At 37.8% G+C, this 16677-nt stretch overlaps 1 protein-coding gene across 6 annotated transcripts in view; it reads left to right on the forward strand.

Annotated features, from left to right (window-relative positions):
- The window catches only part of snx13 (sorting nexin 13), a 180663-nt gene that overhangs the window by 94351 nt on the left and 69635 nt on the right, over positions 1-16677 (forward strand). For all 6 annotated transcript variants that reach the window (XM_073054106.1, XM_073054107.1, XM_073054108.1 and 3 more), the window contains 4 exons: positions 5544-5645; positions 11517-11605; positions 14006-14089; positions 14597-14735. In XM_073054106.1, the coding sequence (XP_072910207.1) occupies positions 5544-5645; positions 11517-11605; positions 14006-14089; positions 14597-14735 (414 nt within the window). The remainder of the gene's footprint in view (positions 1-5543; positions 5646-11516; positions 11606-14005; positions 14090-14596; positions 14736-16677) is intronic.

Raw genomic sequence — 16677 nt, forward strand, 5'->3', positions numbered from 1 at the left:
ACCTACAAGAGAATCAAAACTTGATCTGAATTTTTTTATTTGTGTATCTTTGGTGGATGTAGCCCTGCTCCCTATGGAATGCACATTTATTTTCACCAGCTAGAACTTTTCAAATAATCTTTCAGTGTGGATTTAGATTGATATTAGATTTTAATTTCAATTTTGGAGATGTGGGCATTCTCCATCAATGCTACGATTTATTACCTATCCGTAATTGACTGATAGAAGATGGTGACCTTTTTGAATTCCTTTCAGTGAAGGAGACTGAGGGGAGTACGTGGATGCTAGCGTTCTTAAGTGCCTGGTTCCTTTGTTTTTGGTGGAACAGGTGATGGGTTAGTCAGGATAGTCCAAGTGAGTAACTGCAATGATTTTAGTAAACAATGAATATTCCATCATACCTCTGATTATGCCTGTGCATGGTAGAAAAGCTTTGAAATGACAAATAATAGCTTATTGAGGGTTACCCAGCCTTCGATTATCCTTCACAGCCACAGTATTTATGTGATTCTGGAGGCTAATCAAGGACTGGGTAATGTCGGTCAAAGGATTTTTGACCTGAAACCTTAATATTGCCTGTCTTCCCAGAGATGTGACCTGACCTGCTGAGTATTTCTATCATTTCCCATTGAATTTCTGGTTGATGATAATTCCCCAAGGGGTTGATGTTGTGGAGTCAAAGGTCACGATGCCATTGTATTCAAAAGTAGATGGCTAAACTTTTTCTTGTTAGGCATGGTATTATTTGACAGGTCTGTGGCATGAATACTGCTTTCCATTTATTAGTCCATATCTTACGTAAGTCTTCCTGCACGTAGGCAAGAACTGTTTTATTTGCTGAACTGTTACCAATAGAAATGAACTTTGTTGATATCAGTACATGGATAAAAGGTAAACATGAGGAAATCTGCAGATGCTGGAAATTCAAACAACACACACAAAATGCTGGTGGATCACAGCAGGCCAGGCAGCATCTATAAGGAGAAGCACTGTCGATGTTTCGGGCCGAGACCCTTCGTCAGGACTAACTGAAAGGAAAGATAGTAAGAGATTTGAAAGTAGTTGGGGGAGGGGGAAATGTGAAATGATAGGAGACCGGAGGGGGTGGGATGAAGCTAAGAGCTGGAAAGGTGATTGGCGAAAGTGATACCGAGCTGGAGAAGGGAAAGGATCATGGGACGGGAGGCCTCGGGAAAAAGAAAGGAATGGGGTGGGGGAAGCACAAGAGGGAAACAAGAGGGAGAACAGGCAAACAACTAAATATGTCAGGGATGGGGTAAGAAGGGGAAGAAGGGTATTAATGGAAGTTAGAGAAGTCAGTGTTCATGCCATCAGGCTGGAGGCTACCCAGCCGGTATATAAGGTGTTGTTCCTCCAACCTGAGTTTGGATTCATTTTGACGGTAGAGGAGGCCATGGATAGACATATCAGATTGGGAATGGGACATGGAATTAAAATGTGTGGCCACTGGGAGATCCTGCTTTCTCTGGCAGACCGAGTGTAGGTGTTCGGTGAAATGGTCTCCCAGTCTGCGTCGGGTCTCACCAGTATATAAAAGGCCACACCGGGAGCACCGGATGCAGTATACCACACCAGCCGACTCACAGGTGAAGTGTCGCCTCACCTGGAAGGACTGTCTGGGGCCCTGAATAGTGGTGAGGGAGGAAGTGTAAGGGTAGGTGTAGCACTTGTTTTGCTTACAAGGATAAGTGCCAGGAGGGAAGGGATGGGGGGGACGAGTGGACAAGAGAGTCGCATAGGGAGCGATCCCTGCGGAAAGCAGAAGGGGGGGTGGAGGGAAAGATGTGCATTGATTTCTCTAACTTCTGTTAATGCCCCTCCTCCCCTTCTTACCCCATCCCTGACATATTTAGTTTGTTTGCCTGTTCTCCATCTCCCTCTGGTGCTTCCCGCCCCCCCCTTTCTCCCGAGGCCTCCCGTCCCATGATCCTTTCCCTTCTCCAGCTCGGTATCACTTTCGCCAATCACCTTTCCAGCTCTTAGCTTAATCCCACCCCCTCCAGTCTTCTATCATTTCGCATTCCCCCCCCCCCCCCACTACTTTCAAATCTCTTACTATCTTTCCTTGTGACGAAGGGTCTCGGCCCGAAACGTCGACAGTGCTTCTCCTTATAGATGCTGCCTGGCCTGCTGTGTTCCACCAGCATTTTGCATGGATAAAAAGTGCTTGATTAGGGTGTAGAGTTGTTACTTTTCTTGCATTTTCCTTGTTGTTTAACTTTCCTATGTTTGGTTGTATTTTTATAAAATTACCTACTTGCATGTAACTTTTCAGTGAATTTTCCAGCAATTATGGTTCAGTTGCTTTTGTATTTTTCTAGAACTTTATTAGTTTTCTATAGCAGGTGTCACACCACTTGAATCTGAGTATTTTTATCACTGTTATCTCTGGTCAGAGTATGAGATGATCACAACTTTTTTTGCCCTTGTCTCTGTTCTCTAAGCTCTTTCTATGATCATTCTTTGTTCTTGTAACATTTAATAAAACAACCCTAGGCAACAGGTTTTATGCCTCATTCTTTATTTCTGAAGAACCTTTAGACCAAAAACACCAGGATCCAACAAAGGATATTGATGAAACTATTGAATATTATTATGCCCAGGGAGCTGTCCGGAGCTGTCCTGAGCAATTCCTGTAATGATATTCTACGGATGGGATGATTGACCTCTAACAATTACTACTATCTTCCTTTGTATGAAGAATGATTCTATATGTGGAAGTGCTTTCCCTAGGGGAAAAGAGTTGAAGTTTCACAATAAGATGTATGCCATTCAGAACTGATTAAGAAGAAAATTCTTCACTCAGATGGTAATGAACTTATCAAGATCTCTATTACAAAAGACAGTTGAAGCCAGGTTAGTCACTATATCAGAAGGAGGAGGTGGATAAGTTTCTAACTACAAAAGGCATCAGGGAAATGGTCAGAAAGTGGGATTATGATATTGAGGTAAATACTCAGCTATGATCATAATGTATGGAGGAGTAGCTTGAAGGGCTGATGACTTACACCTGCTTCAAATAATCTTTATACAGTTTATTTGTACTGGGCTAAATGATTAAAGGCATTGACTATGTAGAGTGGTACTACAAATGTAAAGATAAATGCAACTGCCTTGATCATTAGCAAGAGATACGCCTATTAATAAATATGCTCTGAAATAAAGTTGTCATGGGAGTTTCTCACTGAAGGAAGCTCAGAATGAGAGCAAAGTGTTATATTACTTGAATGCTATAAACTCTACCAAATACCACTGGCCTGAGCTACAGCACCACACAACCCCTCATGTTTTACCATGGAATTTCATTTATACGTTCAAGTTGAAGCCTGTTATTTTACTTTCAGTTTTATTAAATGATTGCTTCTGTGAAAATTAGCATATCATTTATTTTGAAAATTCTGTCACATATGATCTCTCAAATTAATTGAAATATAGTTATCAGTCTGTCAGTATCTTCTATTCAAACGGATCCTAGAGACAGTTAATTCGTGATGGTTTTGTTGATATGCAGGTGTGCTTCCCAGAGGGGGAGCGAATAGGAGGAGGACGAGTTTGATAGCATTGAGTGGAAGCAAAGTGAGGAAAAAGTTCAAGCTAAACAGAAGCATACAAACCTTAGTACTTAGTGCAACTAGTTACCTGGAAGTAAATTATTGCATGCTAATTTTAATGGAGATTTTATTAAGGCTTTGCAGTACATTATGCATCTTGATTTCAAGCTGTTGCTGTTGGGACCAAGCTATTAAATGTGACTATTTCTTGTTTGAAGCAAACACAATCCCCATCAGTTCTGGATGGATGGAATTTACATTAATGAACTGTAATAGGGAGGAAAAAATAGTTATTTTGCTTGCCTACTTGTTGAGGAAGAAAAGAATATGATACCAGATCGAGCACATGCACTTTACTTTTGCACTTTAATGTGTTACTTGACTTTTGCTTGAATTATTTTCCTGTATCTCTGAAATTGCATGTGATGAACCGTGGCAATCAGTCGACTCATGGTGGTATTATAATTTACATCAATTATAATTAAAGTTTGGTTCTTAAGAAACTGAAGAGATAACATTTTCTGTTTTATTTCTTGAACTTCAAAACTGTTTTGAAGAAACTTCTTATTTGTAAAGAAGAACTTGTGTAGCAAGTTTGAGACTCCTGGATAGGTACATGGAGCTTTGAAAAATAGAGGGCTATGTGTAACCCTAGGTAATTTCTAATGTAAGGACATGTTCGGCACAGCTTTGTATTGTGCTGTAGATTTTCTATGATTCTAATCCAGAACTTGATTATTTCTTTCCAGGCAAGAATTTTTCATGTAAGTACATTCACACATAGTATACACATTTTGAACCTGATGTAAGAATGTGACTCATCCATCTTGATAAGAAAGTGAATATGAAATTTGAAAAACTCGAGTTCAAAGAGGTTTCAACTTTGAGTGGAAAGGGTAATTTTTTATATGGATAACACAAATTGGTTGGTAAAGTTCTTAATCAAAAGTAGAATCAGAATCAGGTTTATTATCACCTGCATGTGACATGAAATTTGTTAAACTTAGCAGCAGCAGTTCAATGCAATACATAATCTAGCAGAGAAAAAAATAAAAATAATAAGTAAATCAATTCCATATATTAAATAAATTTTAAAGAAGTGCAAAAGCAGAAATACTGTTTTTTTTTTAAAGTGAGGTAGTGTTCAAAGATTCAATGTCCATTTAGGAATCAGATGGCAGAAGAGAAGAAGCTGTTCCTAAATCACTGAGTGTGTGCCTTCAGGCTTCTGTACCTCCTTCCTGATGGTAACAGTGAGAAAAGGGCACGTCTTGGGTACTGGAGGTCCTTAATAATGGACACTGCCTTTCTGAGACACCGCTCGCTGAAGATGTCCTGGGTACTTTGTAGGCTAGTACCTAAGATGGAGCTGACTAGATGTACAACCTTCTGCAGCTTCTTTCAGTCCTGTGCAGTGGCCCTCCATACCAGACAGTGATGCAGCCTGCTCTCCGTGGTCTTAATGTTGATAAGAGAAGAAAGTTAAGACCGTAAGACCATATGATATAGGAGCAGAAGTAGGCCATTCAGCCCCTCGAGTCTACTCCATCATTCAGTTGCAGGAATAATGGTAGAAATAGCTGATAATGCAACTGAATTTAAACCAAGATAAGTGAAATCATACATTTGGGGGTGAAATAGGGTAGATCAGATCATAATTTAAAACAGCATAAAGTTAAAACATTAGTGATCTCAAGAAATTGAATATACTTATTACAACCTCAACCACACCTCAAGAAAAAGCAACATGCTGCTGCTGCATTAGCCTTTATAACTAATGAGTTAAAATTTAAAGATGCCTTTGCTGTTGCTCGACAAGGCCCTCTAAACCTAACCATTGATGAAAGAAGTTGAGATTCCTGTATTTATATTGGTCTGCATTTTACTTAACTAATATTATCAAACACACCTATCAATAGCAGTAATAATGTTGATTTCAATATGTTAAGATCAGTGATTCTGTCATTTTAGATATCTCTGAAGAATTTGTTGAAACATTTTTTGAAGTTGAAGTAGAAATGGAGCGTGAAGTGTGCCGTGACCTCATTTGTACTTCAAGCAAAGATGAAGAAGGTTTGTTTTGTTTAGCCTTTGTACTAAAAAGGGTTTTCAGATGCAGAAAGGAGCTATTTTTCATCTGAACAAAGTTCATTTCTTGTTGTGCTTTTGGTGTACCTTAATACCATAATTATCATCAGGTAGTGTTATAAAGATAATGAAAGCAAATAGAAAATAAGAGGTCCAGGTCAAGAAGTAAATGATGATGCTCAGTTGAAATGATGCTGACTAATAAAGACTGTGCTGAAATATCATTATATTTAAAGCATACTGATCGTAAAGGCTGGTGCCAATTTATACTGTGCAATTATAGTGGAAACATGTAGATAATCAAAAGCAGAATATACTCAGGAAATCCAGAAAGTAGGTATAGTACTTGAAAGAAGTAAAACTAAGGGTAGAACTGTGACAGTGAGAGCAGAAGTGTGTTTGATGTGTTCAAAGGGCAATTTCACTGAGGAAAACAATTTTTGTGACAAAATTCTAAATAATTGGTGTGAGTCTCATTTAAACATAGCTCAGTCTGTAAGAAAGTGAGGATGGTAAGGAATAGCTGAATTTGTAAAAACAAAGAATGGGGCTAGTAATAGTTTTTGTTAAAGATCGGGTGAAATAGCTAAGGAAATCAGTTGTTAGCATGGGAGATAGATAAAAGGGTATGAAATACTGGGTGAGAGGGCAGCACAATTGTAGAAAGGCACCTTTAATCAACAAAACAGCAGGGACGAATGGACAACACCATGCTTACTGAAATGTTCAGGAGCAGACTTGCCTTTCAAAGCTTGTTGATTGTAAAGACTAATGCATCAATTTATCCAGTTCTTTGTACTTGATGCAACTTGATATGCTGTGTTTCTGATCAGTTTCTGCTCAGTGATTTGTTGCAGTCATATATCAGCCTTTTGAGTTAGCTTGCAATTTAGCCTTAAAATAAGACAAAAAAAAAGCAAATTTTACAAACTTTAAAACAGGAATGTACTGAAGCTATTCAGCAAGTCAGGCAATTTCTTTGGGGAAACGAAACAGTTAGCAGAACTTAAAACTGCCTTTTGTATGCAGTTTATTTGGATCATTAGTCATTATTTGAAATGTGCAAGTTGCAGAAATCATTCGATGCATATTTAATAAATTCCCTAAAGTCATCTCCACGTTGTATTGTTTCTTGATTTTGATGTTTATCTCCATCTTGGCAAGTTTAATCTGTGCAGAGGAAGCAGAATTTATGAATAAAATACAAGTTACAAAATGTACACAGCCTAACTATGAAGCATAGATATTTCTAATAAAGATGTTATTTTCCAAAATGGCTTATTCTTTTGTTTTCTTGTGTTCAGTATGTCTTATTTTTCTTGATAAATTGAGCAATTTTGAAATTATTTTCTATATGTTACAGTCATCTAAGATGACTGACAAATAATTGTTAACGCATGTTAAAGAAATTTATAATTAAATCTTCAGTTTTAAAATAGATTTTTAAAACAGCATGTCAGTAGGTTCAGGACTTTTTCTAAAACATGGAAATCCTGAATTTTTAAGCAAGAGGTCAGAATTTTTACTTACAATGTTTTGTTGTTGGACTTTTCATAGAACATGGAACAAAAATATGATAAGTTGACCACATTTTTTTCTTCAAATCAAGCAAACTATTTGGATTTTAATATTCAAATTAGCTCAAGCTATTTGGAAGAAAATCCTAAAATAAGATAATGCATGTCACTTTTCTTTCAACTGTACCCACACAATCTTTAAAATGTTTCAGTTTGTGTCTGTCATTGCACCCCTCTCTCATGTTTCTCCATGCCATCTTTCACCCTCATGCTGTGGAGCAATGTGCTGTTTTATCAAGCAGTGTAGAACGGGAGTTAATATCAGCTAAAGACCATAAGACATAGAAGCAGAATTAGGCCATCAAGCCCATCGAGTCTGCTGTGCCATTTCATCATGGCTGAATCTGGTTTCCACTCAACCCCAGACACTTGCCTCCTTGCCATATCCTTTGATGCCCTGACCAATCAGGAAATGATCAACTTCTGTTCTGAATGCCTTCTCATTCTGTGGCAGAACATTCCACAGATTCACTCCTCTCTAGCTAAAAAAAATTTCTCCTAGTGTCTGGTCTAAAAGGTCGCCCCTCAATTTTGAGGCTATGTCTTCTAGTTTGGGATACCCCCATAGGAAACATCCTTTCCACATCTAGTCCTTTCAACATTTGGTAGGTTTCAATGAGATTCCCCCCTCTGCATTCTTCTAAATTCCGGGCCCAAAGCTGCCAAATGCTCCTCATGTTAACACCTTCATTCCTGGAATCATCCTTGTAATCTCCTCTGGACTCTACAACAACAACACATCCTTTCTAAGGTATGGAACCCAAAACTATTTGCAATACTCCAAATACAGCCTGACTAGTGTCTTATAAAGCATCAGCATTGTCTCCTTGCTTTTATATTCTCTTTACCTTGAAATAAATGCCAACATTGCATTTGCCATCTTTACCACAGACTCAACCTATAAATTAACCTTCTAGGAGTCTTGTACGAAGACTGCACTTCTGATGTTTGAATTTTCTTCCCATTAAGATAATAGTCTGCACTATTGTTCCTTTTACCAAATTGTATTATCATACATTTTCCAACACTGTATTCCATCTGCCAATTTTTTTGCCCATTCTTGCAATTTGTCCAAGTCCTCAGCACTACCTACCCATCTACCTATCATTGTATCATTCACAAACTTTGCCACAAAGGCATCAATTCCATTAACTAAATCATTGATAAACAATATGAGAAATAGCACTCCCAATACTGACCCCTGAAGAACACCACTAGTCACTGGCAACCAACCAGAAAAGGTCCCTTTTATTCCCACTTGCTGCCTTTTGTGTGGCACCTTATGAAATGTCTTCTGACAATCCAAGTAAATGACATCCACTGCCTCTCCTTTGTCCACCCTGATTGTTACTTCCTCCAAGAACTCTAACAGATTTGTCAGGCAAGATTTCCCTGGACAGAACGCATGCTGACTTTTGACTTATTCTATCATTGGTCTCCAAGTACCTCAAAATCTCATCATTAATAATAGACTCCCAAAACTTTTCCAACCATTCAGGTTAGGCTAACTGGCCAATAATTTCCTTTGCCTTCCTCCCTTCTTAAAGAGTGAAGTGACATTTGAAATCTTTCAGTCCTCTGGGACCATGCCAGAATCAAGTGATTCTTGAAAGATCATGACCAATGCATCTGTTATCTCTTCAGCAACCTCTCTCAGGACTCTGAGGTGTAGTCCATCTTGTCCAGGTGACTTATCCACATTAAGACATTTGAGATTGCCTAGCACTTTTTCCTTTGTAATAGCAATGGTGTACACTCCTGCTCCCTGACACTCACCAACAGTCCACCACAGTGAAGACTTTTGTAAGGTACTCATTAAATTCATATTCGATTTCTTTGTCTCCTTAATAATTTATTTCACCAGTCATTTTCAAGTGGTCCAGTATCAACTCTCACTTCCCTTTTATTGTTTATACAACTGAAAAATCTTTTCGTATCCTTTATATTGACTAGTTTGCCCTCATATTTCATCTTATAGCTTTTTTAGTTGCTGTTTGTTAGATTTTAAAAGCTTCCCAATCATCCAACTTCCCACTCTCTTTTGCTAACTTGTATGCCCTTGGCAGTCCTTAACTTCTTTTGTCAGCCACGGTGGCCTACTTCTGCCATTTGAGAACTTCTTCCTCTGTGGGACAAATCTACCTTGCACCTTATGAACTATTCCCAGAAACTTCAGCCTTCTCTGCTCTGCCGTCATCCCTGCCAGTATCTTCCAATCTACCTGCGCAAGCTCCTTTCTCATGCCTCTGTATTTCTCTTTATTCCATTGTGGTACTTATACATGTGACTTATGCTTCTCTCTCCCTCTTAAACTGCAGTATGAATTCAATCATACTATGATTACTCTCTCCTAAGGGTTCCTTTATGTTATGCTCTCTAATAAGATCTGGGTTATTACACAACACGCAATCTAAGATAGCCTTTCCCCTTGTAGGCTCAAGCACAAACTGCTCTAAAAAGCCACCTTGTAGGCATTCAACAAATTTGCTATCTTGCGATCTGTCACCAGACTGATTTTCCCAATCCTCTTACATGTTAAGTTCCCCATTACAATTGTGATGTTACCTGTATTACATGCCTTTTGCAGCTCCCTTTGTAATCTCAACCCCTCATCTTGGCTACTATATATGATTCCCGTAATGGTTTTTTACCCTTGCAGTTTCTTAACTCCACCCAGAAAGATTTGACATGCTCTGACCCTATGTCACCTCTTTCTAAAGATGTTAATCCATCTCTTACCAACAGAGCCACACCTATGCCTTCCTTCCTACCTGCCCTTTCAATACAAAGTATATCCTTTGATGTTGAGCTCCCAACTATGGCTGCCTTTGTGATGCCCACAACGTCACACTGACCAACGTCTAATTGTGCCACGAGTTCATCCACCTTATTCTACGTGCTACACACATTTAAATACAGCACTTTCAGTCCTGCATTTTTCTCCCTTTTGAATTTTGCCCCTGTGGTACAATTTAACTGTTTGCTCTGTCTGCATTTGTATCCATGCATTAGGTTGCCCTTCCTTACATTCATGTTACACCCATCATTTAGTTGTAAACCTGCTGGCTCATCCTTAGCTCTATCATACTGACTCCATTCCCCTGTCATAATAGTTTACTACACTCCCAACAGCTCTAGTAAATATGCCTGTAAGAATATTGGTTCCTCTCGGGTTCAAGTGCAACCTGTCCCTTTTGTACAGTTCACACCTGCCCCAGGAGACCAGATGTTCACACCATAGCATGCCAAGTTATAATACATTGGATACGTTTATAGTAGGAACCAAGGGGAGAAATGATAAAGACAATTTTGATTGTCATTTCAAACCTAACGTATTCCAGAAGCCTCTTGATTCAAAGAATATTTAGAAAAATTATGGTGAATGCTGTTGCTATAAAAAATGCATGACAAAGTAGTGGCGTAGCTTTGTGTTTATTTTCTAGTAAACTTTTAAAACATTTTGCTTTCAGTTTTCCTTTACAGATGTCTTTTTTACAACAGGATAGTAGAGGAATTGAGCTAAAATAAAGTACTCCATCCTTCCACTGAACACAGTATTAATGAAATGTATATTGGAAAAAAACTGAAATATATATTTCCTGGCCTTGATGGATATATTTTTTGGAATTAATGTATTACTGTTACCTACAAAGATGCACTGAAAAGCTTGACTTGCATATTGTTATATAGATTAGATCCTTGCATAGTGCATTAAGATAAAACAATAAATGATGTGTAACAGCTGCAGAGAAAAGGCAGTGCAGATAAACAGTGAATTGTAAGATCATAAATAGATAGTTTGAGGTCAAGAGTTCATCTTGTACAAGGGAACCATTAATAGTCTTATAACAGTAGGGTGTCTTTGAGCTTGATGGTACATGCTAGCAGGAGTTTGTATCTTCTTGCCCCATGGAAGAGGGGAGAAGAGGGAATGTCTGAGGTGGGTGGTCCTTGATTATGCTGGCTGCTTTACTGAGGCAACTAGAGTGCATGGAGAGAGGAGGCTAGTTCCTGTGGCGTACTGTGTCCATACTTTGCCATTTCTTATGGTCACATACAAAGCAGTTACTGTGCCAAGCCATTATGCACTCAGAATGCTTTCTTTGGTGGGTTGACAAATGCTACAAATAGAAGAAAAAATAAAACACATTTCTTACCTAAATTAGTTCTACTATGGTTACAACTTAAGTAATGATTAATGGGATAAAAAAAAATTACAGAAGTTACAGTATATGACTGGCATTTACAGTTGTTGATTTCAAGTTGCTTACTTTTGCAGCATTCTTGAGAGATCTCTGTGAGGTTCTATTATATTTGATTCTTCCTGCTGGAGACTTCCATAACAAGAACATGAGATATTTCCTGAGGGTGAGACGAGCTGGTTTCTTCTTCAATCTGATTATATGATTGCAAAATGTGATGTGAGCTCTTAACTATTTTTCAGCTGCCAAATAATATTGCTTAATCATTTCTGAAGATGCATTTGGTTGAAATCATATCTGCTAAATTTTGTGGCAATTAGATATTTAAATTATAGTCCATAACTACAGAAGATTCTCTCCTGATCACACTTCATAATTCTGGAGGTTTCAAAAGAACTGGTGAAATTTACCTTACCTGCAGGATAAGTTATCAATTTAAATATTAGAACTTACTAGTCCAAGCATTGGCAAGTTATTAAACTGAATTTAATATGGGTGAGCACCAGAGGATGAACAAAATTGACAAAAAAAAATTATTGTCATTGAAGCCCTGCGAATCCTAAAATTTTCATCAGGTTTTGGATCGACCATCTTAATGCACCTATCTGTAAATAGATAGGTATATAGATAAAAATATCATATATGGTCTAGAGATCCATGACATGTATCATGATGGCTAAAACAGTTGTCATTACCTTTTATATATCTAGCTTGTTACAGTGCCTCTTGAAAGGGTTATTGCAAGCATCTCTGTGACCTAGTCACTGTAAAAGTTACAGAGTAGCAGTATAACTGCCTTCCTTATTAAAAGATAAACATTCATCCATAGGTATTATGATGAGATTCTGAACAAAATCATTAACTCATTTAGATTCACGACATTTTTCTGTTTAAGAACAACAATTTTGCTAATGAAACTGGGCTTTTCCCAGTACATGACTTCCTTCACTGCCAAGAGTTTGAGAGTGTGATGAGGTACTAAGTAAGTTCTAGTTTTTTCAATTATTCATGGGTGTAGGCCCTACATGTTAATATGTTCAGTATTGATTTCTTTATTTCTAAACATTTATTAGCCATTTTCTACTGTGGTTGGGATACAAAACCAGGGCTTTCTACAGAACCTGAAATCTCAGAGGCAGTTGTTTGTAGACTTCAGCATCAGATTTAAAATGTGAGTGGGGCCTGTTGGAACATTCTGTGGAGCTGGAAATTATTTGGGTAATTAGGCACTTGGCAAGGGTAAACAAAAAGAAGTGAAGTTTAAGCGAGGCAGCCATCATGATGGTGGACATTATTGGAATGGACTTGTGTTAGAGTGGGGAGCTGAGTCTGGCTCAAGAAGCTACGGCATGAAGAGGCAGAGACTAGGTTGAGGTTTCTGAGTTTTCTCTTTCTTTGACTATATAAATCTAGCAAGACTATTGAGAGTGGGTCACAGATTAGTGGTGTGCTCCTCATGCAAGATGAGGGAGATCTGGGAAACTTCCAGGCTCCCTGATGGCTACATTTGCACCTGAATGCAGCTCCTTACAGACCATGTTAGGGAACTGGAGCTGGATGACCAGAAGAATGAGGAGGAGGCAGATGAGAGCTACAAGGAGATAATCACCTTAGTTGCAGGAACCAGGTGGCTGGGTGACTATCAGGAGAGGGATAGGGAATAGGCAGACCATTTCCCTCAATGAGTATACTGCTTTGGATACTGTTGGGGAGGAGTTGGGGTTGAATGGCCTACCAGGGAAAAGCCGCAGTGACGAGATCTCTTGCACTGAGTTTGGTTCTGTGGTTCACAAGGGAAGGGGGGATTCAATAGCTGGCAGAATGGACAAGAGATTTTGTGGATACCAGATGGTATGTTCCCTTTCATGTCCCAGGGATCATTATAATTGTGATTCATTAATAATGAATCATTATCATTATTCATTAGCTGAATAGCAGTGATGCATGGTAATCTAAAGAGGTTTTCCACTTTTAATCTGGAGAAGTTTTTTAGTTTTACTTAATGTTATGTTATTTCAGGGAGTTGGGAGTTGATATTAATCTCCTAGTGACTGTCCTTTATAGCTGGTGAAGCAATAACCAAAGTTGTAATTGGAAAGCCTGGCAAATTACCGTACGTTAAGATATTAGGATAGCTGCAAGGTTGCTACTTGAGTGGGATTCTTCTTGTTTTAAGCACCAGGTCCCAAGAGCTCATAAGGATTCTACAGTATTAACTGGGTTGGAGTAACTTTGCTGTTATTTGTTCAATCTAATTTTATTTGTTTCTGTTTCATTGTAATGGCTGTTAATATGAATGAATAAGCTAGACTATAGAGTCAGCCCTGATGCTATAGGTCTTTACTTCTAATTACAAAATTCAGAAGGTTATATATCTAAACTGAGTTTAAATTCCCAGTTTCATTAGTAGGATTTGCAGTCGTGCCTTTGGAATTCATAGTTCAGTCCTCCGATCTGTTTATTTAATCACTTGCATCCCCATTTTCAATGAAGAGTGTATTTTTGAAAAGCTTAATTATATTTTCAAAATGCTAATCTAGTCAAAAGAATTGCTCTGATTTTTCAGGAAATTTTGGCAAAGGGAATTCTTCTTCCATTAATTGACCAGCTTAGTGATCCTGACTTTGTTAATCAGTATATTATATGGATGGTAAGTGACATTCCTGATTAATGAAATTGTGCCAATTTCATCAATTGTCTTGATAAGCATTTCTTTCCTACAATGTTAAATTTAATACATTTGAGCAAAACAAAAAATAGAGAAAAGATTATTATACAACTGTATCTCATTAGAGAAATAAAGGAAATAAGGGGTATAAGGGGTGATATGTAAAGAACACATTTCTCTGTTAATTTTTGTATTAAAGATTATGAAGACAAGGTTAATTGCTAAGTGCCAGTTTGTGTACTGGCAATAACTGGGAATTTTAGTTATTTTTGTCGAATGGTAGCTCTGTGATCAGTAATTTGTGAACAAGTAAGAATTATCAACAACTGAAATGTGTAGAAAAATCAGCAATGTTTGTTTTAATTATTAGAAGTAAATTTTAAATTTTATATTTTAACAGTATGCATTTTTGGGATATTTTTGTATTGAAATTGTTGATTGAGACTAAATCGCACGGGTTTATGAAATGTTGGGGTATTTTTGTTTCAGATTCGTGATGCCAATTGTAATTATGAAGCTTTTCTGAATATTATCAAACTAAGTGACAAAGTTGTGGAACTGGAAGCAGTAAAAGAGAGAGCTGCAGATGAGTTGCAGCATCTTCGATCTCTAGATACAGCTGGTGATGGTAGATATTTAAATTAATCTGGATTTCCCTGGCTTTTAAAGTATGTTATTGTGTATTGGCGTAAGTTTTGGCACCCTCAGTGGCAAGGAGAACAAGTTGTTAATTGCTGTCAACTCCTCCACCTTTTAAATCTACTCCTCATCTTTTCTTCATCAGTCCTGCCGAAGAGTCTTGGCCTGAAATGTTTTCTATCGATGTTGCCTGGCCTACTGAGTTCCTCCAGCATTTTGTGTGTGTTGCTTGGATTTCCAGCATCTGCAGATTTTCTCTTGTTTGTTAATTGGAAGGTATCTTGTTTTGTGAGGGTTGCCATTAAACCTCGAGGCTGAATATTTGGTCAAAGTTGGTAGTGAAAAATGTTTTGAATGGTGTTTGATGTATAAAATACGATTGGCATAAACATGATATTTTTCTTGTATTAAGAAATTATTATCTTTTACATAGCTGACAAGCTTATTGGAAAGATAATTAAAGATAAACAAGTTAAGTGTAGTTTAAATACTTTCTCAATTTGAATATTATTGGATTTCTCTTGCATTCCAAATATCTTATTTTGGGTAACGCTGTAGAAAAAATGTTCCAAATCTATTTTGCCCATATTTCAGAGTGATAATGACGAAACCTTTTTGTGCAGAAAAAAGAAACTGCTACTACATTCAAGAGCCTGGAATTACTTGATATAAAAGGTTCTACTGAAATTGTTTCTTTAAGTTGAGTGGAGAGCAAAATGGAATATTTGTGTTTCCATAAGCAATGTGCACATCAGGATTGGACGGACTCTATTTAAAGCCATCTTCTGGCTACTTAATAGGGTTCTGGAGTCCTAGCATCTTTCATGTTTCAGAATTATTTTTCTCATGGTTCTCAACTATAGGAATTGCTTTCACTTCAAATAATAGAAGTGTTTAAATGGGAATAACAAGGGAATAGCAGAAGATTGCTATAGGTCAGACAGTCCAATCATGCTCTGCATGCTTTTACACTGCCTAAAGGCTGAGATATAAATATAAACTTGTCAGTGAAAATAAAAACCATCTGAAAGTTCTAGCTTAGGAGATATTCAGGTGCAAACTTTTTTTCTGTTGGGTTATAGCAATTCTTACTAAAAATGTACATCTCCAGATCTTACCAATCAGCACTGAAAATTTCTTCAGAATCCAAACAGAGATTTCAGGGAGATGACTACAGCATGTTGAGTTGTGCCACCTTCAACAGTGGTGCAGCAGTTACTGCTGCTGCATTGCAGCTTAGTGACTTGGTTTCAATCCTGATGTCAGGTACTCCATGTATTCTTTGTGCCCTCTTGGGTTTCTCCTGTGTGCTGCAGTTTCCTGTCACATCCCAAATGTGTTAGTTTGTTAATTGACTACTGTAAATTATCTCTAATGTAAATGGGTGGCAAGGGTATTAGGAAGCTGATAGGCACGTGAGAATAGGGTTCAGAGAAATAGATAGGGGAATGGGATTGATGGATAGCTTTGAAAACAAGTATAGGGAGTACCTAATAAAGTGACCACTGAGTGTATGTTCATGGTCTTCTGTTGCTGCAGCCCATCCACTTCAAAGTCTGATGAGTTGTAAATTCAGAGATGTTCATCTGCACACCACTGTTGTCACGCATGTTTATTTGATTTACTACCACCTTCCTGTCAGATTGAGCCAGTCTGGTCATTCTCCTCTGATCTTTCATAAACAAGATGTTTTCGCCTATCCACACTGGATGTTTTGAATGTGTTTTTTGTTTCTCGCAGCATTCTTTGTAAATTCTAGAGACTGATGTGTGTGAAAATCTCAGGAGATCAGCAGTTTCTGAGATACTGAAACTACCGCATCTGGCACCAAAAATTATTCCACATCGAAGTCACTTTGATGACATTTCTTTCCCCATTCTGATGTTTGGTATAACAATAACTGAACCTCTTGGTCATGTCTACATACTTGT

The sequence above is a fragment of the Hemitrygon akajei genome, chromosome 8, assembly GCF_048418815.1.
Source record: "Hemitrygon akajei chromosome 8, sHemAka1.3, whole genome shotgun sequence".
In the NCBI taxonomy this organism is placed as follows: domain Eukaryota; kingdom Metazoa; phylum Chordata; class Chondrichthyes; order Myliobatiformes; family Dasyatidae; genus Hemitrygon; species Hemitrygon akajei.